General features: G+C 40.3%; 1 protein-coding gene across 1 annotated transcript in view; it reads left to right on the forward strand.

Moving 5' to 3' along the window:
- The window catches only part of STK39 (serine/threonine kinase 39), a gene marked incomplete at its 5' end in the record, with an annotated part of 389113 nt that extends 370635 nt beyond the window's left edge, over positions 1-18478 (forward strand). Inside the window, 3 exons of the mRNA XM_029933312.1 lie at positions 2937-3001; positions 16963-17021; positions 17982-18478. Of these exons, the coding sequence (XP_029789172.1) occupies positions 2937-3001; positions 16963-17021; positions 17982-18072 (215 nt within the window). The remainder of the gene's footprint in view (positions 1-2936; positions 3002-16962; positions 17022-17981) is intronic.
- Positions 18479-23784: the final 5306 nt, after the last annotated feature.

Consider the following 23784-nt stretch of genomic DNA (forward strand, 5'->3'; position numbering starts at 1 on the left):
TATCTGGGGAGAAAAGGGAATCTTTCCACTAATTACCTGTAATGCAAACAGACTCTAAATAGTCATTATGTAACTATTACTTTTCTAACTGTCAAAATGTGGAGAATTTGAGTAGTACAAGGAGTTCATAGAGAAAACAGTGTCTGGATGTCTGGAGAATGCTATCTTAGTTTGCCAAGGAGATGGCAGCTCTGCTGCCTTGCCTCTGATGGATTACCCCCAGCACAGTCTTATTTTCTTCTCTTTTGGATTCAGGGAGATACTGAGCATCAACATCTTTTTCATGTGTTTGTTAATGGTATTATTACAGGTTCATAAAGCACAATACCTACCATACCTTAGGCCAAATGTTATTCAAAAAGAGCACATAGAATTTGTAGCCCTGATTCAAGCCTCAAGTATGACACAGACACAAAACTAGCCAAGAAATAGAGGGCTCCCACAAAGGTACTGTGTAGCCACAGTGGTAGGTAGGACAAGATGCCCACAATCCCTGGTCCTCAGTGAGTGTTTTCTGAACAAGAAACTCTGAGAGCACTTGTACCTGAAGAGAGGGCATGGGGTGGGCAGGGGCCTGCCCACGGGAGAGAACAGTCTCCATCCAAAATGAGGGAAATGGGTTCTATTTGGGAAAGCCAGGAGGGATTGGAGAGAAGTTGATGGCCAGTAAGGAAGCAGGGTTCTGAAGCCCCATATTTTGGGGAAACCTAAAGCACCTCAAAACATGAAGTTGAGTGTGACCAGCACGTACTTAAGAAGCTGTAAAGTTAACCAGCCCTGTCCAACCCTTCCTCTGGGCTCACATTCCAGGTAAGGAACATTTTTATTTTTGAAATCCAGGTGCACAGTCAGGAGAAGGGAGAAAACAGTGACACCCATCTTTTTAATGAGCATTGCTAGTGGAAGAGAAATTAACATCACCTTGAATTTTATGTGATGTCAGTTAAATGAAGGTATTTTATAGCACTTTACAACAAATTAGAATCAACTAAATTGAAAATAAGCCTAGCAGCTGGGATAAGTAATCAGGTAAGTGGCCAGTTTTGCTATTTTTGCTTTGAGATGAAGACAGAATTTGAATTTCTAATGTCCCCGAGGCGCAGGGTTCACAATTGGGGAGCATGGCTTCCGGGATGATTGTTTAAGATGCTAGTATTTCAGCTTTGCCCTCTAGTCTACAACTTGCTTAGCCGCGTTCCTGGGAGATGGGCCCCAGCACACGGGCGTGCACGTCAGAGAGAGGGTTCTGAATTAGTGGAGGACAAAGCACTGCTTCTGGTGAAACATGACAGAGCAGCAAATCATCCACATTAACAGAGGGCTTCTAATGAAACTACTGAAATTCATATGAAGACTTTATGGCCACTCATGAAATCAGCCCAAATCAGAGGGGCTATTAGAACACTTTTATGTTTTAAGAAAATGGTGACTGTGCTCAGCTGCTGTAATTTGCAGTCAGAACGCCCTGACATCATAAACACTGGCTTTGCTGGACAGCGTTTCACAGCACAGCCTTTCACCCCCCTGAGCCAGTGTTTCTTGCGTGGATTTACTAGATGATTTTAGCATCTGAAATATGTTCAGGAAACCACGGAGGAGGCCAAGAGATGCTTGGCGCTGATATCTAATATTGAGGTAGTGATTCTTTTGCCCCCACATGCAAACTTGCAAAAGAAAGGAGACGATGTGGAGGGAGGGGGAGTTCTCATAAATGAAACTTTGCAGTTTCATTGCTCGGAGGGGAAGTATTAAGGGCAACAAACGAAGATAAAATGATACTTGTAATTACGGTTTATAAAGAGAAATAGGCCATATTGAGCATATAATTTTCATTTTTTTCTCTTCTGCAGCTGATGAATTAAATAACTAATCTTCAGGAAATCCATGTATCTGTGTTTCTTTTATCCCACCTTAGAGAAACATGAAATGTGCAGATTTCTTTCTACTGGAAACACTTTTCTCAATATATGTTATCTTTTTTTTTTTTAATCTTAAAATAGCTACATAACTTTTCAGGTACCTAACTACTGAGCAGCAGATAATTTTCCATGTGGGAAGTAAAAATGATAAACGGAACCCTCTTTAATTTCTTCCATAGTCATTTATTGTACCCTCACCAGCAGCCCTTGCTTGATTTTCATCACTTTATACTTTAGATTTAGATATGGAAAGAGCAAAGTTTTAAATTTCCATCGACATTACCTTTTGATAATTCTATATCCTAAGCCAGAATGAGTAAGCAGAAAAGGCTGACTTCCCTGCTAGAGTATCAAATATGTGATGACACCAGGGAAAATGGGACGGGTCTCTGATGAATCCTGCTACTACTGAAAACATATCTTCTCTATTGAGCTCCACACTGACAGCCTCTCGTGCTTGACCCCGTTCAGCCAACTTGGGTATTGTTCAAGGTGGCACTACACTGGTTTGACAGATCGTCCTGCTCTGAAAGCATTCACACACATGCCCGGGTCGTAGAGGTTATCCACTGTATTTTGTTGCTTTGATAAAATTGAGTGCAGAGAATTGAGTGAATTTATGGGAGAGAGAGGTTCAAATGTACTGACCTATGACTTTCAGAGTCTCCTCTTTGTTTTGTGCTGCCCTCTGCTGGCTAGTAAATTTTGTAGTAATAAGTGTTGAGAAAAACCAAGTGGTACAAAAGAGTGGAGGCTGCTTTCCACTAGCAAGTAATTTCCCATTTTATTTTATGAAACGTGGGCTCAACCTATGGTGACTAATTCAGATGTGCTGAAGATATAAATTGGAGAAAATGTATGAGACTAATTTGGTTATTTATATGGACTTTGTAAATGTGAAAGAAATAATTTTGTAGCTTATTGCCTGATTAGCCAGATTTTCTGAACCACTGATGTGAAAACCCAGTGTTATTGTAAATAATTTCAACACTGTTTCTCCATGTTTGTATTTTTCAGTGGCTGCTAATTTACAGAAGATTGTAGATGATCCCAAAGCTTTAAAAACACTGACATTTAAATTGGTAAGTTGATACTCCAATCTCTCTTCAGATTGTAAAAATCTTTCGCCTTTTAAATTAGTAAGTGGAAAGTTCTGGTAAGAAGGTAAACACTTTGCCAAGCTCTGCCAGCCAGGAACAGTAACAGTTTAATAACCTGCCCTGTGATGCTGTTGCTACTGTTGCTTTCTTTTGGGATCCATTTTTGCATCTGTCGTTTGCCTGTTTAACATCTGGGAACATTTTCTGACCATGACCAGGAATTCCCTAGCTAATTTCCTAGTACATCTTTAAGAGAGGTCATTGGAGAAATCTTGAAGCCTGTACCATTTTGCTTTCAGTTTGTGTGGCACCTTGACCATATAGGCAAAATTAAACTTCATTCCAACCAACACTCTTAATAAAGCTTTCTTGGAGTGAAAGCCAAGTGGTTCTAACTTTTAAAAATTGAGGCTGATTGTTGTAGAAACCGTTTAGGTAATTGGAAGTGATTGTAGAACTACTCACTGAAGGCTCATGAACAAAGACCTAACATTTTAACTCCCCATTTCAAATCACAGCAATAGATTCTCGTAGAGAAGAGGTATTCCAGCAGTTTTTCTGCACTAGCAGACTTGAAATGTGAGAACTGGAGTGGCCATAAAGGTATAGATCCTGAGCATTCTGGCAGCATTCTGAAACCAAGAGAGAGGATGATCATGACCAGAAATAGCAGTCTGAACAGTCAAAAACGACTACTTTGCTGAAAGTTTTAGCAAACAGTACATTAAGTGACTCATTTTAAAATTATAAATCTTATCAAGAGCTAGTCACAATGCTGCAAGCAATTTAAGACATAAATGACTAACACTTTGCTGTGCACAATATATATTGATGATCTGTCTTTTTTATTTCTTGTGAAAATTTAATGGAAAGTGTACACAGTCAAAGACATGAAAATGATCAGTTACAGTAAATGTTAGCCCTGTGCTAATGAATTTTCTGGATCTTGCCTCTTGTCTGATTTCAGATGGCTAGGCTGTGGGATGAAAGCAAAACACAAAGATTCTCACAGAAAGAATTTATCTGAAGAAATGTGTTTTCGATAACAAAGAGAACAGTTTACTCAGACACAGGATGATAAAATTAACAAATTGAAAAATCCATCTTCTGGTTTATAACTCTTCCGTCACCTCTATTATGATTCTAACCCACCTACATTTCTGTGAACATATTTCATTCATATGAGAATGTATTGATGGAGAAAATGGCATCCTGTGTCAGGTTTTCAAGCCAATATTAATGTTTCCTTATTCATTTTTTATACCATAAGAAGTTGTAACACACCACCTCCAGAAGATTGGCTTCATTTTGAATATGTAAACAGAAAAAAGAGATGAAAGCTTTTGTGCTGGCTTAACCACACTCCCTAAACTGCTTACCTATGAAACAGGAGGGGGACTCCCCTGCCCTTTGCTATTACTGAAGGTCTTGTAAAAACACCTACCATAGAGGCGCGGCTCAGTCAGTTGAGCTTCGGACTTTGGCGTAGGCCATGATCTAGCACTTGTGAGTTCAGGCCACACATGGGGCTTGCTGCTGTCAGCCAGTTCAGGCAGGTGGGGCTTCAGATTCTCTGTCCCCCTCTCTCTGCCCCTCCCTGCTTGCACTCTCCCAAAAATAAATATATTTTTTTAAAAGCACCTACTATACCTTCTCTGAACAGTAAAAATCATGTAAAACTCCCCTCATCTTCTACTTTATTGTTTCTCCAGATTCTCACATGACTCTGTCGTCTTCATCTCTGTTTCCGGCACCCGAGTGGGATCCTCTTTCCGAAACAGATCTTCCTGCCTGCAGTTTGCCAGCCTCTGGCTCCAGTCACCCCACTGGCTGTGACTGGGTGCTTCTGCATGGCACCGCGCTCCGCGTGCTTGCGTGCTTCTCCCCTGTCCTCTGCTGCAACTCAGACCCCTGACCAGACCTCCCTTTCAGGCTCCTGCTCTGCCTTTCTGAGGCTGCCCTCGTTCCTTCTGCCTCTCTCACCCTCGTTCCCTGTCTGCTGCTGGTTTCAGTTTCATCTGCTGGCCTCTTGCATGTGCTTCCTCCTCTAACTGACATTCCTCCAACTTCTCCAGGCTGCTCCTTGGTCTCCCTAGCACCTCAGCATGTTCTGACTTTCTCCTTACCTTTCACATTCTCCAGGAAGCCTTCTCTGACATCCCCTGGCTTAGGTGATCCTCCTCTGTTCTCCCACACAAATTCGTACCTCTAGGCGGTCTAGAAGTTCCAGTGGCCAGAGGCTTCTGCCTTGGACCCCCCAATGCCTACTACAGTGGCTGGCACACTGCAGAGGCTTGATAATTAAAGTATGCCAGAATAACACAAACGTCACTTAGAAAAATTTCAGCCATCATTGATTTTTCCTTACGTTTGTTTTAATCCCTGTAAAATGATTAGGATGGGGACTTCTGCTTCCTGGCCTCTTTTTAGAGTCCCTTTAAAGTCCTTGCCCTTGCCTGCAGAAATAAGAAGAATCACTTTCTTATGCATCCACTGTTTGCTAGACAGTGCGTGAAGTGTTTTAGATACTTCACCTCAGTTAATTTAGTCCTCACGGTCCCACAAGATTGTGATATCAATAGGCTCATTTTTTTTTAATGTTTATTTTTGAGAGACAGAGACAGCATGAGTAGGGGAGGGTTAGAGAGAGAGGGAGACACAGAATCCGAAGCAGACTCCAGGCTCTGAGCTAGCTGTCAGCACAGAGCCCAATGCGGGGCTCGAACCCATGAACCAAGAGATCATGACCTGAGCCGAAGCCAAACGCTTAACCAACTTAGCCACCCAGGCGCCCCCAATAGGCTCATTTATGTTCTAGGAATCTGAGACCCTGTGTGGTTGGTCCACTTACCCAGGATCATACAGCGCAGACACAGCAAATTCAACTCTGGTCTCACATCACAGCCCAGACTCTGACAACAGTTCATTCTTAGAGATAGGACCCCACAGCCTTGTGGAATTATGGTTTTCTGTTTCTTTGTGGATTCCTCCTTTTGGAAGACCATAAAGCCGCAAGGCTGCAGGGTCCTGCCTATAAGAATCAACCGTTGTTGAAGAGTATGAGCTGTGATGCAAGACCAGAGTTGAACTTGCAGCGTCTGCACTGTATGATCCCGGGTAAGTGGACCCCATACTGACACTGGTTGAGACAGATTCTCTTCTGTACTTGAAGCAGATTGAGCAGCATTGGCCTGTGTGGTGCAGGAGTCCTGCCAGAGAACCCATGCAAGTCTTCCCTTCCCCCGATAGCTTGAGAACGTAGTAATGTGCTGTTCCCAGTAAATGGAAGTTAATGGCTTTTCCCCCAAAAGGTAGCTAAAGATGTTAAATAAAGCCAGATTCACGAGTGTCCTCCTATTTCTGGCACTTACCTCTCTCCAGCCCTCGTTAAACCCGAGGGGGCCTCTTTGTTGTTACCACTCACCAGCCAGTTTGAGAGCCACTTGATAGAGCTAATTTGAACTGCTTCTTGGCCTAATCTTCTGTAGAACACTAACATCCTGGTGAAACCACAGAGATTCAAATGCGTTTGCCTTCGTTCATCCATTTGGCTATTTCCTTGAAGAACAAAAGATCAAAGGATTTCAGAAGCACTTTTCCTCAAAAACTACTGCTGCTCATAGGCCTTTTATCTCTCAGCTGTTTATCATTTTTATCTCCAAGCTTTTTTTTGCTTTCTAAAGGAGAGTGTCAGGAGCCTGAAAATGGTCTAAAGAACAAGTTGTATCTTGCTCCTGTGGTTCTTTACCTCACAGAACAGTGGGTTACACAGGAGGTGGTTGGGGCACTTTTAAAAAGTTACTGCTGCCTGTGTCCCATCCCAGGTATCCTTAATGTAATTGCTTTTGGTGCAGCCTGGCTTTTGGGCATCTTCAAAGCATCCCCTGGTAATTCCAGTATTTAGCCATGGCTGAGAAACATGCTGTTTGGTAGATAGTTCAGTCTCTGATCTCTTTTCTCTCTACTTTCCTACCGCTATTAGAATTATGTGGCTCAACTTTGAAAAGGTGTCTGTCCTTATATATCCGCTTATATAAGAAAAACAGTGGCCCAGGGAGCAAGGATATTGGTTATATCAAGGAGAGCATATACTTCTTTCCCTGCCCAGTGAGATCTTATACTTCACTTACTGTGTGTCAGATGAAGCCGGATTTCCATCGTTGGCGCGGCCAGAGGCAGGAAGATCAGAAACCTTGTTCATTCATATACAACACTTTTAACAAAGTGGTTCAAGCAGAGGGCGTTTCGGCTCAGGTTGTAACATGCTTTGAGTTCCGCATCTCAGTACTGTCCTCTTGTTGATTGTCATAAGCCTTGCCTTGGGACAAGTCTTCATAAACATCTTTTAAGGCATTTTTAAATTTGCTCCTTTGCAGTTTTATAAAAATTTATTGAATCTTGCTACTTTCAACACGGAATTTTTGAAATTACATTAGTAAAAATAAGAAAGATTGTTTGCCCTTAAAGATAGAATACAAACTATGACTATATGTAATTAACATCCAATTGGTACACATTTACATGAGCATTGTAGATTTTAGATACTGAAATTTAATAACATGCATTACCTACAGTGATTTTCATAGGCATTTTGTCAATTAATGACTAACTAATGGGCCTTAGTTTTCGAGGCTGTCAGCTCAGGCATAGTTGGAGGCTGCATAACCTAAAGCAGCATTCCTGAAGCACAGGTAAAGCGAGGGCCAAAATGAGATTTAAAACTACTTAAGAGTTTTAACTCTTTCTCCCTACTGAAAGGGGAAGGGAAGGGAGGGAAAATCCTTAGGGAACCTATCAGGTCAAGAAGAACCAGGTAGCTGTTCTGAGCCTCCTGCTCCAGTCTGAGACACTGGTTCTCCAAGTGGGGTCCCCCAGACCAGCAGTGTCCGCTTCATCTGGAAACCTGATAAAAATGTAAATTCTAGGGCCACATCCCAGGCCTGTGAATCAGAGTCCCTGGGGGTTGGGGCACAGGAATCGGTTTTAACCGATTAGCACTCCAGGTGATGCTAAGGTTTGAGAAGCTCTGCGTATAGGAAATGTGGAGCTAACTCAGTGTTTCACACTTTCAGAAGCACTCGGGTAGAACAGTGGTTCCAACTCTCCTGAACCTTTGCGTCATCAATCGAGCTCAAAAATCCCAGTACCCAGACCAGTTCATTCACGACCTCTGGGATGGCAGTGTAGATTTTCAAATTTCCAGTGGTCCCAAGGCACACCCAAGTTGGAGGTGGAAATACTAAATCCTTCGTTGCCACTTCAACAGTCTTCACAGCATCTGTACCAGAAGTAGATTGCATTCAAGAAACCACTTTGCTCAGCCATAAAAAGCAACTCTTCATCTGCTTAGGTTTTATCCTGACTTGTGTCAGTTGAGTCCCATCTTCAGGCCCCGTTTCTAATTCTAGTTCTCTTGCTGTTTCTGTGACACCTGAAGTTACTTTCTCCTCTGAAACTTTGAAGCCCTCAAAGTCATCCATGAGGACTGGGAACAATTTCTTCCAAACCCTTGTGAATGTTGGCATTTTGACCTCTTCCCAGGAGTCACTCATGCCCTTAATGGCATTTGGAAAGGTGAATTTTTCCAGAAGGTTTCTATTTGCTTTGTCCAGATCCATCAGAGAAATCATGTTTTATGGCAGCTACAGCCTTATGAAATGTATTTCTTAAATAATAAGACTTGAAAGTTGAGGGGCACTGGGTGGCTCAGTTGGTTGAGTGTCTGACTTCGGCTCGGGTCACAAGTTGAAATTACTGCCTGACCCGCGGACTACAGAATGGATGTTGTGTTAGCAGGCCTGAAATCCACATTAATCTCATTGTCCATCTCCACCAGATATCTTGCTTGGGTAACCAAGTACATTGTCAGTGAGCAGTAATATTGTGAAAGGAATCTTTTCTGAGCAGTTCTGAACAGTGGGCTTCAAATATTCAGGAAACCATTTTGTAAGCAAATGTGCTGTTGTTCCATTTATGGAGCACAGATTGTATACTAGCTCCAGCATTAATTCTTAAGGGCCCTAGGATTTTTGGAATGGTAAATGAGCACGGACTTCAACTTAAAACCACCAGCTAACATCAGCCCCTGACAAGAGTCAGCCTGTCCCCTTTCAAGTTTTGAAGAGAGGCACCGATGTCTCCTCTCTAGCTATGAAGTCTGAGATGGATTTTCTTCCAATAGAAAGCCATTTTTGTCTACACAGAAAATCTATTGTTTAATGTAGCCACCATCTTCAATTCTCTTAGCTCTATCTTCTGGATAACTTGCTGCAGCTTCCACATTGGCACCTGCTGCTTCACCATGCACGTTTATGTCCTGGAGATGGCTTCTTTTCTTACACCTCGTGAGCCAACCTCTGTTGGCTTCCAGCTTTTCTTTTGCAGCTTCCTCACTTCTCTCTGTCTTCAGAAAATTAAAGAAAGTCAGGACCTTGCTCTGGATGAGGCTTTGGCTTACGGGAACTTGGTGGCCGGTTTGATCTATCCAGACCACCAAATCTCTCTTCGTATCAGCAATCAGGGTTGTTTTGCTTTCTTATCATTTGTGTGTTCACAGGAGTAGCATACTTTCAGTTTCCTTCAAGAACCCTTCTTGAACTTTTGCATTCATAGCCTGTCTCTGCCTTCCTCACTAAGCGTAATCATTTCTAGGCTTTGATTTCAAGTGAGAAATGTGTGATTCTTTCTTTCCCTTAAACACTTATAGGCAACTGTAGGGTTATTACTTAATAATAATAATTACCTAATTTCAATACAGCTGTGTCTCCAGGAATCAGGAGACCTGAGGAGAGGGAGAGAGAGGAGGGAACGGCCAGTGAGTGGAACAGTCAGACCACACACAACATTTATGGGTTAGGCTCGCCAGCTTACATGAGCGTGGTTTGTGGGCCCTAAAACAGTTGCAGAAGTAACCTCAGAGATCACTTATGTCTTATCAGCATAACAAATATAATGAAAAAGTTTTTAAAACTGTGAGAAATACCAAAATGTTACACAGACACGAAGCAAACTAATGCTTTTGGAAAAATTACACCAATAGACTTACTTGGTACAGGATGGCCACAAACCTTCAATTTGTTAAAAAAAAAAAAATGCGGTATCCAGGAAAGGCAGCAAAGCCAAGTGCAATAACACACGGTGTGGCTGTGTACTGAAGGGTAGTGGTTGTCTCCAGGCGGAGCTCTTGTGGGACTGAGTTATGTAAGCCGAACTAGCCATTTCAGTCCCCGTGGAACACCAATTCTACTTGGAAGAATGACTGACAAACTGTGGTTATTCAAAGGACTTGGCAGACGCTTTTTCAAAATGAACCAAGTAAGCCTGACACTTTAAGGAAAACAACCGACAGTATTTGTCCTCAATAATAAATTGTAGCTTTAGTGCAGAAAAAGGACTTTGGAAAACTTGCATCTGCCCCTGTAACCTTGACAGCATCCCAGTACTTACTTTTCTGATGAGGTTAGTGATGTGTGATAGTAACGAGTAGGATTGGTTGGCACTGTGTATTGAAACATCAAGATTCTAGATCAAACTGTGTCAGCAGTTGGAAGGACTGCATAATTCAGTGATGCAGAAAAATCAGACTTGGGTCAAAGATCAATTCACAATGCAAGATAGACCTATGGTTTTAATCTAACAGACAACGAAATTTCCATCCTATGGTTTCAGATCCCATGTCGCAACTTTTAAGAAACTCCATTTGGAAAGTCTTGGAATACTAACAAATAATATCCACAATTATCAAGACTCTTAAAATTCTGGGTTTTTTTTCAACTACATATTTATATGAGGCTGGATTTTCTTTATATACTTCAAGGAAAACAACATAAAATAATAGATTGAATGTGGAAGCAGGAAAATCTCACCATCTTCTGTTAAGTAAGACATTAAAGAGATTTTCAAAATATAAAACAGTGCCACTTAGTTTTGGTAAACTAGTTATTTTTCATGATTTATGCTAGCATGTAGTGGATTTATTATTAGATTTAATGAAGTAGTAAATGAATAATTCAGAAATATCTCAGTTTTAATTTCTGAGACCTTCAGTATAATATAACCTACATAACCATGTTTGTTTTTAATTAATACTTAACACTTTAAACATGATTAATAATGTTAAAAATTTTCAGTCTTAATTTCTAAAATAGTGTAATAAACATAACCTGCAAAAACTAAGTTCTTTAAGTTTTATTTTGACTCCAGTATAGTTATCATACAGTGTTATATTAGTTTCAGGTGAACAATACTATGATTCAACACTTCCCTACAACACCCAGTGTTCATCACAAGTGCACTCCTTAATCCCCATCCCGTTTCACCCATCCCCCTACCCACCCTCCACTGGTAACCATCAGTTTGTTCTATGAGTCTGTTTCTTGGTTTGCCTCTTTCTGTTTTCCCTTTGCTTATTTATTTTCTTAACTTCCACAAATTAATGGAATCATATGGTATTTGTCTTTCTGTGACTCCTTTTGCTTAGCATTATACTGTCTAGCTCCATCCATGTCTTTGCAAATAGCAAAATTTCATTCTTTTTATAGCTGAATGATATTCCATTGTGTGTGTGTGTGTGTGTGTGTGTATACATGTATACACACACACACACACATACTACAGCTTCTTTATCCATTCACCTATTAAGGGACGCCTGACGGCTTCCGTATCTTGGCTATGGTGAAGAATGCGGATGCTGCTGGAGGCATGCAGGTGCATGTATCCTCTGAATTGGCGGTTTTATATTCTTTGAGTAAATACTCAGTAGTGCAATTGCTGGATCATAGGGTAGTTCTGACTTCTTGAGGAACTCCCACATACTCTTTCCCACAGTGGCTGCACAAGTTTGCATTCCCAGTGGTAGCGCTTGAGTGCTCCTTTTCTCTACGTCCTTGCGAACAGCTGTTGTGTCTTGTGTTGCATTTAGCAGTTCTGACAGGAGGTTGTATCTCGTCACATTTCCCTGATGGTAAGTGATGTGAATATCTTTTCATGTGTCTCTTGGCCATCTATATATCTTCTTTGAAGAAATGTGTTCGTGTCTTCTGCCTATTTTATAATTAGATTATTTCTTACATGTTGAGTTTTACAAGTTCTTAAATACATTTTGGATACTAACTCTTTATTGGATGTCATTTGCAAATATCTTCTCCCTTTCAGTAGGCTGCCTTTTAGTTTTGTTTCCTTTGCTGGCATAGAAACTTTTTATTTTGATGATGTCCCAATAGTTTTTGCATTTGTTTCTCTGGTCTCAGACTTACCTAGTAGGAAGCTGCTATGGCCAGTGTCAAAGAGGTTACTGCTTGTGTTCTCTACTAGGATTTTTATGGTTTCAGATATCACATTTAGGTCTTTGATCTATTTTGAATTTTTGTATATGGGGTCAGAGAGTAGTCCAGTTTTCCCAGCACCGTTTGTTGAACAGACTGTCTTTAGCCCATTGGGTCCTCTTTTATTCCTCGTAAAAGATTAATTGACCATATAATTGTGGGTTTATTTCTGGGTTTTTCTATTCTTCTCTGTTGATCTGTATGTCTGTTTTTATGCCTGTACCATACTGTTTTGATGACTACAGCTTTGCAATATAATTTGAAGTCCAGAATTGTGATGCCTCCAGCTTTGCTTTTTCAAGATTGCCCTGGCTACTCAGGGTCTTTTGTAGTTCTATACAAATTCTAGGATTTTCTAGTTTTGTGGGAAATGCTGGTGGTATTTTCCTGTTGACTGTTTTGGGTAGAATAGACATTGTAACAATATTTGTACTTTCAGTCCATGAGCATGGAATGTCTTTCCATTTCTTTGTGTCTTCTTCATTTCTTTCATCTGTATTTTATTCCTTGATATCTTACAATTATTGGCACAACTGTAAATGGGATTGTTTTCTTAATTTCTGTTTCATTATTGATATATAAAAAGACCACAGATTTCTGTACATTGATTTTGCATCCTGTGACATTGCTGAATTTGTTGATCAGTTCTAGCAGTTTTTTGGTGGAGTCTTTTGGGTTTTCTATATATAGTATCATGTCATCTGTAAATAGTGAATGTTTTACTTCTTACTGATTTGGATGCCTTTTATTTTTATTGCCTGATTGCTGTGGCTACGACGTTCAGTATTATGTTGAATAAAAGTGGGGAGCATGGAAATCTTTGTCTTGTTCATAACCTTAGAGGAAAAGCTCTATTTTCCCCATTAAGGATGTTAGCTGTGAGTTTTTCATAGATGGACTTTATTATATTGAGGTATGTTTCCTCTGAACCTACTCTGTTGAAGGCTTTTATCATGAAGGTTGTACTTTGTCAAGTGTTTTTTGTGTCCATTGAAATGATGTGGTTTTTCTCCTTTCTCTTAATGATGTTATCACATTGATTTGTGAATATTGAACCAGGGTTGCGTGAATAATTCCCACTTGATGGTGGTGAATGATTTAAACACACACACACACACACACACAAATTATCAAGGACTTCAAAAGTTTCAGAGTATAAAGGGTATCTGAGACCAAGAGGTTTGAGAACTTCTGCTTTCAGAGTTTCTGGTCCCTTTGCTGTAGATTCCAGAATCTTCCGCATATTGCCCTCAGTGTTTTGCAGGCCACAGTGACAGAGACAAGGACTCAGCCCTGATTAAGAGAGTCAGCTGGGTAGTGGGGGAAGAAGAGCCGAGGGCCTGATTGACCCAAAGCCAGGCAACCTGGCCTGTGCCTCTTTGCCAGAGAACCGAATGTTCCCGTGTCACTGCAGGAAGGAGGCATTGGGGCGGAGGGGGAGACGTGGACTCCCTGTGTGATGTGCCCACAATAACCACTGGTTCAATCACCCACTTGCATTGTAAATTCTCACTTCCACTACTCTTCACAAGAGGGACTTCAGATTTTTCTCTTATGTCTGGTTGGCGTAACCACTCTAGGATATTTTGGGTTTATTTTGGGTCATTTCAATCTCCTGCTAGTCGCACTGCCAAGTTTCCAATGTATCTTTGAGATGCAGGGATGCGTTTCACAGCTCACCCTTGCCCCTCCCTTCTCCTCACTGCCAGCAGCCATCGGTGCTCCTGGGGTGCTTGTCTTTTGCCTGTTAATTACACACGTTGTGTCTGCCCCCGTCCACTGCATCGAGTGAGTGACTGTTGTTAGCAGTAGCTACATAGCAGGAAGGTTTAGGGAGATGCACACAGTGCAAACCAGTGGTGGCTGGGGGGCAACGGGGGGAGGGTGGTTGAGTGTCACAGTATCTGTATGACAAACACCTTATCTGACAAGCCTCCTAGTCTATACTACTATGTTAAAAGTGATAAGGAAAGGAATGTTTTTGATCTTACTGCCCTTTACTAAATATCTTGTCAAAGTAAAACTAGAGAAATCATTGGAGGCACAGAGTAAATTCTTTAAATGCCAACTAATATTTCTACTCTTTAGGCTGTTGATTTTCTTATATAGGCATAAGTGCTGACACCATTAAAGATAATTACTTAAAAATATTCAAGTTACCTGTTCTAAGAATTAGCTTATTGTAAGGGAGACTGCCGGAGTTGACAAAGGGCTGAGTTTATGTACTGTTTCTTGGAGCAGCTCAGAGCAGTTCATTGTGATGTGTGTGTGAAAGGGCTTTTTTTTTTTTTTTTTAACATGGGAAACTAATTGTTTTGACAATAATTTAGCAGGAATTAGGCCAAGAAAAGGTTTGGATGGCCCGTTAGTAATTAATTGCCCATTCCCAGTCATTCATCAAACATTTTTCTCCCTACTTGCAGCACTTACATAATGCCTGGTTCTGATTTATATTCTGGAGAGGCGGCCTGGAATGGTGATCTGAGTATCTTGTGTGTGTCCGGGGTGTGGGGGACTGCAATAAGGACAAGTGAAAGGTGTGATGCATAGGGACTTGTTTTCACTTCCTTTTAATTTTGAAGAAAAATCAAAGTATTTGACACACTATAATTCGGGTCAGTTTTAGGCCACACATGTCCTAAAATATTATAAATAAAATTCTGTTATGGAAAAATAACAGTTAGTTATCATGAACCATTCTACTACTTGGTAACCACTTTTTTTTTTTTTTTTTGGCTAGTTTTAGAGAGGACACCTTTTCGTAAAAACCAGGTTTACCCTGAGTGACCTGTTTAATCACTTGTGCTCTTTTTGATCATTTTTTTTTTTTTAAATAATTGGAAGTTTGTCCATCTCATTTCCCTTTACCTATTTTGCCCATCCACCCAACCCTCTCCTTCCTGGCAACCAAGTCTGTTTCATTGTTGTTCATTTGTTTTGTGTTTTAGATTCCACATGTAAAGGAAATACAATATTTTCCCTTCTCTGGCTGATTTATCTCACTTAATATAATATCCTCTAGGTCTATCCTTGTTGCAAATGGCAAAATCCTCTTCCTCTTTATGGATGAGTAATATTCCAGTATATACACATACTACATCTTTATTCATTTATCTGTGGATAGACATCTAGGTTGGTTTGAGATCTTGGCTACTATAAATAATGCTGCAACAGACATAGGGGTGCATGTATCCTTTCATTTTCTCTGGGTAAATAACTAGTAGTGGAACTACTGGTATTTCTATTTTGATTTTTTGAGGAACCTCCATACTCATTTCCACAGTGGTTGTACCGACTTGCATTCCCATCCAACAGTACACAAAGGTTACCTTCTCTCCATGTCCTTGCCAACGTTTATTTCTTTTCTTTTGATACTATTCATTCTGACAGGTATAAGTTGGTATGTCTTTGGATTTTGATTTAAATTTCCCTGATGATGAGTGATGTTGAGCATCTTTTCATGTATATTTTGGCTATCTGTATGTCTTCTTTGGAAAAATGGCTCTTCAGGTACACTGCCCTTTTTTTTTTTTTACTGGATTATGTATTTTTTTGGTTGTTGTTGAAATATAGGGGATTATATTGGATAAGGGGTCAATAATCCAAAATATAATTTGCAAATATCTTCTCCCACTCAGTGGGTTGCCTTTTCATTTTGTTGGTTTCCTTTGCTATGCAAAGGAATTTTGCTACACTATTTTGGTGTAGTTCCAATAGTTTATTTTTGCTTTTGTTCCCCTTGCCTGAGAAGACAGGTCCAGAAAAATGTTGCTAGGCCTGACATCCAAGAGGTTACTGCCTGTTTTGTTTTCCTCTAGGATTTTTATGATGTTAGGCCCTCAACTCATTTTATATTTGTGTATGGTGTAATAAAGTGGCCTAGTTTCATTCTTTGCATGTAGCTGTCCAATATTCCCAGCACCGTTTGTTGAAAGGACGGTCTTTTCCTCATTGTATACGCTTGCCTCCTTTGTTGTAGATTAGTTGACCATGTAAGTATGGGATTCTTTCTGAGCTCTCCATCCTTTTCCATTGATCTGTGTGTGTTTTTGCCCCACTATCATACTATTTTGATTACTATAACTTTGTTATACATCTTGAAATTTGGGATTTTGATACCTCCCTGTTTTGTTCTTTCTCAAGATTCCTTTGGCGTCTTTTGTGGTCCATACAAATTATGAGTATTGGTTCTAGTCCTATGAAAACTACTATTGGTATTTTGATAGGGATTGCATTGGGTGATATGGATATTTTAACAATTGCTCCAATTCATGGTATATCTTTCCATTTGTGTCTTGCTGTTTTCAGAGTACAGGTCTTTCACCTTTTTGGCTAAATTTATTCCAAGATATTTGATTGTAATATTTCTTTTAAATTACAAAGGAACTCTAATTTGAAAGTATATTTAAGATCACTTTCTTGACAGTCTCAAAGCTTTAAGCCAAGGGGAAGGGATTTGTTCCCATTAACACACCACATTTTCTACACTTGATAGCAAGCATGATGACCAGATTTGTTACAGTAGTAATTCAGTGCTGGAAGAGATGGGACAGTGGCCCCATGTAGGCTGTGCCTTTGCTTGGATCAACTGGCACTGAAGGTGTTTTTTTCCCTTTCCAGGCTTCCGGCTGTGATGGGTCTGAGATTCCCGACGAGGTGAAGCTGATCGGGTTTGCCCAGTTGAGTGTCAGCTGATGTATGTCCCTTGACATCTCCCTGATCTGTCATGCCCCCGCCTCACACCACTTCCCTCAATCTTCCTCCCCCACTCCTCCCTCCCACTTCCCACAAAATCAGAGGTTGTGAAGAGTCTGGCTTCAATGAAATGGGATAAAAAAGAATTTTTTAAACTTATAACACTCCGAGTTCTGCTTTATTCTCTAGCAATCCACAGTATGAGAACAAGCAAATGCCACAACTGCACGACTGTTGCTAAGTTTTCCAAAAGCTATTTAATATTCTCAGCAATCAATTCGGATATCCCTTAAGTGAAAAGAATCTGAAATACACTCAGGTGGTCCTATTTATTGGCAACAAAAGGAATTTTTTCTATCAGAAGCCTATTCTTTCATTGTTGTTCTTTCTGTTCTACTTTAATTGTACATCTGACAATACTGCCTCTTTTATGTTGTATTTAGAAATTAATATACTTATAAAATTAAGATTTATTAGCCAAACTTGAATTCTAGTTTTAAAACTGACTGTGAATTTTATTTTTCATATATTTATGCATTACACACCTTAGCTATAAGAAGAAAAGTTTTTGATTATATGCTTCTTGCAGTTAATCTCTTGTTATTTAAACAAAAAAAATTCAGGTCTATCTTTGGAGTATTTATAACTTTTGATTTTTGAAATGACTGATTTAGGAACTTAGATGCTTACTCTTTCGGTTTGTTTGCCTAAAAACCAATCCACAGTCTGATTGTCTCTTGGGAGAGGGAGGTGCCTTGCAAACTTTCATATTAAGAATGTGCCTGAGGCTGCTTTACTTTGGAACAGTCTCAGATCTAAAACTTCCTCTACATAAAGTGGCATATGTGAGGTTCATTGGAACATATAGAATGCTCTATAAAATGTTGCCATTCTATCAGACTGCTAATTATGTACCCATCTCTCATTTGACTTCTCTGTGATAGGATTTGTTATTCCAAAGGTGATAAACTTGAAGATACAGAATCTGAGTTTTACTTGAAATTCTTCAGAATACCCAGATGGAGTGAAAAATAGAAAGGGTTTTTGTGCAATGACCAAAAAGGTAAAATGCTGTTAAATTTCAAGAATAAATACTTTCACCCAAGTTAGCCCTCTGCTTGACTATATATTAAGGAATAGTAAACCTTAGGATTTTCAAAATTGGAGACTAAACTTTCAGGGAGGTGGGCTCCCAGGATGGTACCATTGCTCTTTCCTAGCTAACCCTAGATATGGCAGCTCTTTAATGTACTTTAAAAAGCAAATATATATTACTAAGGAAAGAAAAGTTATTTATAATCGCCTTGTCATCATTGTTAAGGTGTTCCAGAGCCATTTGCATACAATTTAATGTAATCTCATTCCATTCTATTGTTCACACAACAATTACTCAAAGATGACTGCAAAGGTAAAAGGAAAATAAAAGTGTATTGCACAAAGAGATGGTGTCACATGGTCTCCTTCCTCCTTCAGGTGTTCCCCGCGTGGCCAGCAGGGAGATTTTAGCACTTTCATGCCTTCTAGAACTAACTAGGGAAAAGTGCCCTAAAGGGAACAAGGCATCCATTCAGAGAATCAGGGATGACAAATATTCACACTCCATGTAGACAGACTGTTTTAACTCAAACCTTAGGGCCGCAGGGAACGAGAGCAAAGTAATTCCTTACAACCACTTCATGTTAGCCTGGAGGCTTGGAGTGGTTAAGTGACTTTTCCCGGGCCCTGGTTCTGCCGTCCAGAGCATGTTCTTAACACTCCGTACAACTTGCAGACAAAAATAGTAGAAGACCCTCATCTTCTGAAACATTCCTATGTTGCAAAACAAGGGTTCTCAAGTTATTCAGGAATAAGTATCATATAATGTCTGGCCATTGTCCCAAATCTTTACTGCTAGTATTTGAAGGAGTTTATATACATCCATTTAATAGGGCAAAGATTTTTTTTAATGAAAATACCAGTATGAAGGGACTATAAGAACTGATTAACAGTATGAATACAAGGGTGAAGTTCATACACAGAAATTCCTGCAGAATTGCTGGAGAAGTACAAAGCTTGGCATCAGAGCATCCAACCCACCAGTTGCAAAGAAGTGTCTGACCAGATACAGCCCACTCATTTTCCGTTTGTTCTTTTTAAAGTGAGGAAAAATACATTTTTTCCTAGTACTAAAGCCTGCAATGAATTCTCTCTAGGCAGTTACATTTATGGATTCAGAAACTCCAAAACTCTCACAACAGTCCTACAATACATACATAGTAAGTTTTGAACACTTACCTTTTCTAGTACTTTCAGCAGATGCCCAGAGTTATGTGATAGGAAGTGTCAGTCTGCAAGGAGCTGAGAGCGTGGTCCAAGCCGTCACTGTCCCTTGTGCTCTAGAAAGACACAGTCATCAAAAAGAAGTTTAAAGGGACGAGTGCACTGCAGAACCGTGACTGTTTCTCTCACCCAGGCTTTTGATTAAAGGATGCGCAGCAATGCAGCGTTCACCTGCAAGGACCTAAGCTTCACCGAGCACGTATGTGGTATTATCTGTTTGGACAGATTCATGTGCCTTGACAAACAGGTGGGTTCACAAAATCTCAGTAAAAATCAAGGGACCCCCATGTCACACCTGCATACACCCAAGAACTGTTTTACATCAGTGTGCCTCTAGTGTGGTCAATTTGTAAAGCTGTAAAATAGAAGCGAGTTCCCTTTTATCTCATTTTAACTCACAACATATTGTCCTTATGTGAACAAATGGTGGTCTGTATTTAAAACAACTTTTAAAGACACTTACTTATAAATCCTGTGTGATGAAAATTTCCTCTTTTTCCAGAAAACAGTATCCCTGTAAAGTTCCGTCTGTGTTCCACATCTTATGTGCTGGTAAACGTGGTGGGTGGCCCCTCATCTTCACGTCCTAGTAGGGTGAGGAACTAGTCTTTAGAGGAAGACCCAAGAATTCCCTCAAAAAAATATTCCTACATACAATGACATTGGCATGTAAAATTTTCATGTTAGGAATTTTCATTCCCTTATTGCAATAATGCACCGATGGTCTATTTAGTTTTAACCAATATACCTCCCAGCTGAACCCTCCAAGTTAAATTGCAGAGATGCCAAATATAAGCCCAATTCACATTGGAGGGCTTCTGCCGAAACTTAGGATTTGCATTTGACAGTAAATGATCTGCACTCTTCTTTTTTCTTAGAAGTATAACAGAAGCTGTTGCTTAGTGAGGCCCACTTAGGGTGTGACGGTAAAATCATATGATCAATTTAAATTAGAATGTTATCCATTTCTTACAACTTAAAACATGCTTCTACTTCACCCAAAAGTGGCCTTTTTACAATTATGAGTCCTCTTAAAGAGAACTCAAATACGCATATTTTTCTGCTGTACATATTTATATTGCCAAAGCCTAGCTAAGAACTCTCTCACCAGGATATTCAGGGGCAGTGTGAGTATAAGCGGGGTGCCATGGTGGATGGTGCTAGAACATCCCAACCTAGAAGTACACCCTGCTCTCCAGGGTTCTGCATTTCAAGAGGTCTGTTACAAGGCCTAACAGCCATAAACCAATGGCTGGGTCAGGTGATGATTTTTATTGTGTATCTTCACAATCTAAAAATTCCAGTGTAATGAGATGGATTATAAGTGAGTGTTATCTTTGAGCTAATGCAATACTGCCTGGAGTTTGGTGATGGGGATGTGCACTCTCAGGAATAATAGAAATATTTAATATATATATAACCAGTGCAGACAGTGAGAGCTTATGTTTAAAATGATTAAGTGACTGACTCCCCCAGTATATCAACACCCAAAAAAAAACGGAGGAGCTGGCACTCCACTGGAAAAGACAAAGCATTAAAAAATGGTCAAAAGTACCTGTTCCCAAGGGCACCTGCATGGCTCAATCGGTTGAGCATCTGGCTCTTGATACCAGCTCAAGTCATGCATGATCTCAGGGTTCGTGGGTTCAAGTCCCACATCCGGCTCTGCACCGACAGCACAGAGCCTGCTTGGGATTCTCTCTCTGCCCCTTCCGAGCACATGCTTGCTCATGCACACGGTCTCTCAATAAACATTTTAAAAAAAAATACCTGTTTGCAAAATGTCCCAGTGATTGCCTAGGTGATACTTTGCCATGGAGAAAAATGCAGCTTCAAGTAACAGTGATGCCTTCTTGGTTCTTGCTCACCAAACCTCGCCAGGTAGTTTGGGAATCTAAGAACAGTGAAGAAAATCCACATGATTAGGTTAACAGCCATGGCACGTCTTGTGCCAAACCAACGGAGGCTGTTTTTTACTCAGGCATCCCCCGGTGGAAACACTAAGATACATAAAACTTCCCCCTACAAGAGTTCTAGCATACAAAATATCAGCTGAAGTTTGCTGAGCCCTTATAATTTAGCTCATAACTCATCAAAGGGCAAGAAATGCTATTAAAAGTTACCATCTTCTTCTCTTGTTATTTGAAGTTGCTACCGGATGATGAAAGAGCAGTAATGGAATAATCATTGCTAGAGTGTACTTCTGCCTCATGTAGAAAACTGGCTTGAGAAACCAAGACTTGGAATTCATCACAGAGGAAACTGGCTTACTTTCTAGATAGAATATTCAGTAAATTAGCAGGCCCGTAATCTGGCAAGTGGGGGATGATAGTGCGCTTCTTTACAAAATGGTGTAGACAATACTCTGGTGCAGCCTTCACCCAGATAAGCAGTGTGGTACTGAACAATTCTGAAAGCACTTAGATGTGTGAAGTAACAAAGTTCTAAAGGAATAGTGATCAGAGTCAAGATTGGTACACTCAGGTAGATTTTTCACATACCTCAGTCCTTTTTTCTCCTCTCTGAACTTGATGGAATTCTGAAAAAGGAAGCGAGAGAGAAAATGAAACAGGATTGAGGAAGTGTCCTACTGAAATGCCACACACTGTTCATGCATGTTATTGGACAACCCTGCCTTCAGATCCAGCACTACTTTCCCATGCTCTAGAACACGGTAATGAAGCTTGGCTGTATAGGTCATCAAATCTGAGTCACAGTGGTCCTCTAGTAATGTTTGTGTGTACACTGAGTCACAGGGTAAGGTCTATAATTCTTTTTGTGGGTTGTAGCCAGTAAACGTTTGAAAGCCACTCCTTTAAGCCATTTCGAATGGGTTTTTTTATTGTTGTTGTAGCCAAAAGCAGTCACTTTGCTAAATACTTTACATCTTCTCATTGCATCTTTAACAACTCTGTTGGTTAGGTTTTATTATCCCATGTTAAAGATGAGAGAACTAAGCCTTGGAAGGACTAAGCTGTCCAAGGTCACACAGTAAGTGTCAAATATGAGGCAGGACTTGAAATGTAGGTAAATCTGGTTCTAAAGCCCACACTCTCAATGATATCAGACAACCTCCTTCATGAAACAAGACACACGTTATCGCTGGTTTTCTCGGGATCCACGCACTAGACCAAAGACTTCTACCGCACCTCGCATAAACCTCTCAACAACTCTGGGAAATTGGTTTCATTATCTGCCCGTTATAGATGAGGAAATCGATGTACAGAGGTCTTAAGTAACTTCTCCAAGGTCAGCTAGTAGGTAACAGAGGGACTGAACCCAGGTCAGGTGGAATCCAAAACATTTCCACTGTACCTTAGAGAGCTGCCACCCTTAAGGGCAAATCCAGATTTTGTGGGGCCTGGAATTTATACAGTTAAGGCTAGGGGACTCTAAGTTTGGGTACAAAGTTACTGGTGGCAAATTAGATACCGAGTCTTGCAAAGGGCCCTGGCCGTTATTTCCCGTAACTCTGCCACCACATCACGGATGTTGTACCTGCTTTTCATTTCATGATTTGTATTAGGACTTGGAGATTCATCAGAATCTCTTGTGAGGTATCTCCCAAATCCAGGAAGGGATGTAAGTTTTCCAAGATCAAAGAACAAAAGATGGTTATTTGAGAAGGGACAGTTTCAGTCTGATTATTTTAAGTGCCTTTTAAAAACATTTTTTGAATTTAAACAAAAGATAAACTAGTTACATTCCTTAGTAATAAACTTTAAAACCAATGTAGCTTCTGCTCAGGCTTTGTTACCAACTGTCAGTGTGATCTCACCAGGTTCTGTTTCACTTCACTAAACCTCCGCATACTCATTTTTAGATTGAGGGGGATTAATTAATTGATTATTAACCTCCTTTACAACTTGCACTTTCAAGAGAGGCCTGAGCAGAGGAATGAATAAACCAGTTCCTGCTTGCCTGCACTGGTCCATCCATTCAGTTTAACATTTGAGCTCTTGATGAATTGAGTTTTAGAAATTCTAATCAGTTAATTAGGAAAGAGTTGTACGGGGAGAGTCAGGATCAACCTAACTGAAGTTAAAAAGATGGGTCTCTTCATTAGCTCGACTGGTGATTATTTCACAATCTGCTGTATATTGAAACATCAAGTTGTACACCTTAAACATACAGTGTTTATTTTTCAATTATTCCTATGGACATGGTCTTAAAATAGTTAAAATATTTCTATTTTATGGCTATCCCCTAAGCACATAGTGCTTCACAGGGGCCATTCCACCAAGTTCTTTCCTTCCCCATAGAACTCCTGCTACAAGAGGAAAGACGAGAAGTATGTTGAGGAGGGGTGAGGAGGAGATGCCCGGCAGACCATCCTACCCTCTCCTCCTGCCACGTGTGGGTAAAAACAGCCACAGCATCCCTGTTGGCTCCTAAGAGCTAAGTCAAAACCAAAATCTTAGAAATGGC

Source organism: Suricata suricatta, chromosome 3, assembly GCF_006229205.1.
Source record: "Suricata suricatta isolate VVHF042 chromosome 3, meerkat_22Aug2017_6uvM2_HiC, whole genome shotgun sequence".
Taxonomy (NCBI): Eukaryota; Metazoa; Chordata; class Mammalia; order Carnivora; family Herpestidae; genus Suricata; species Suricata suricatta.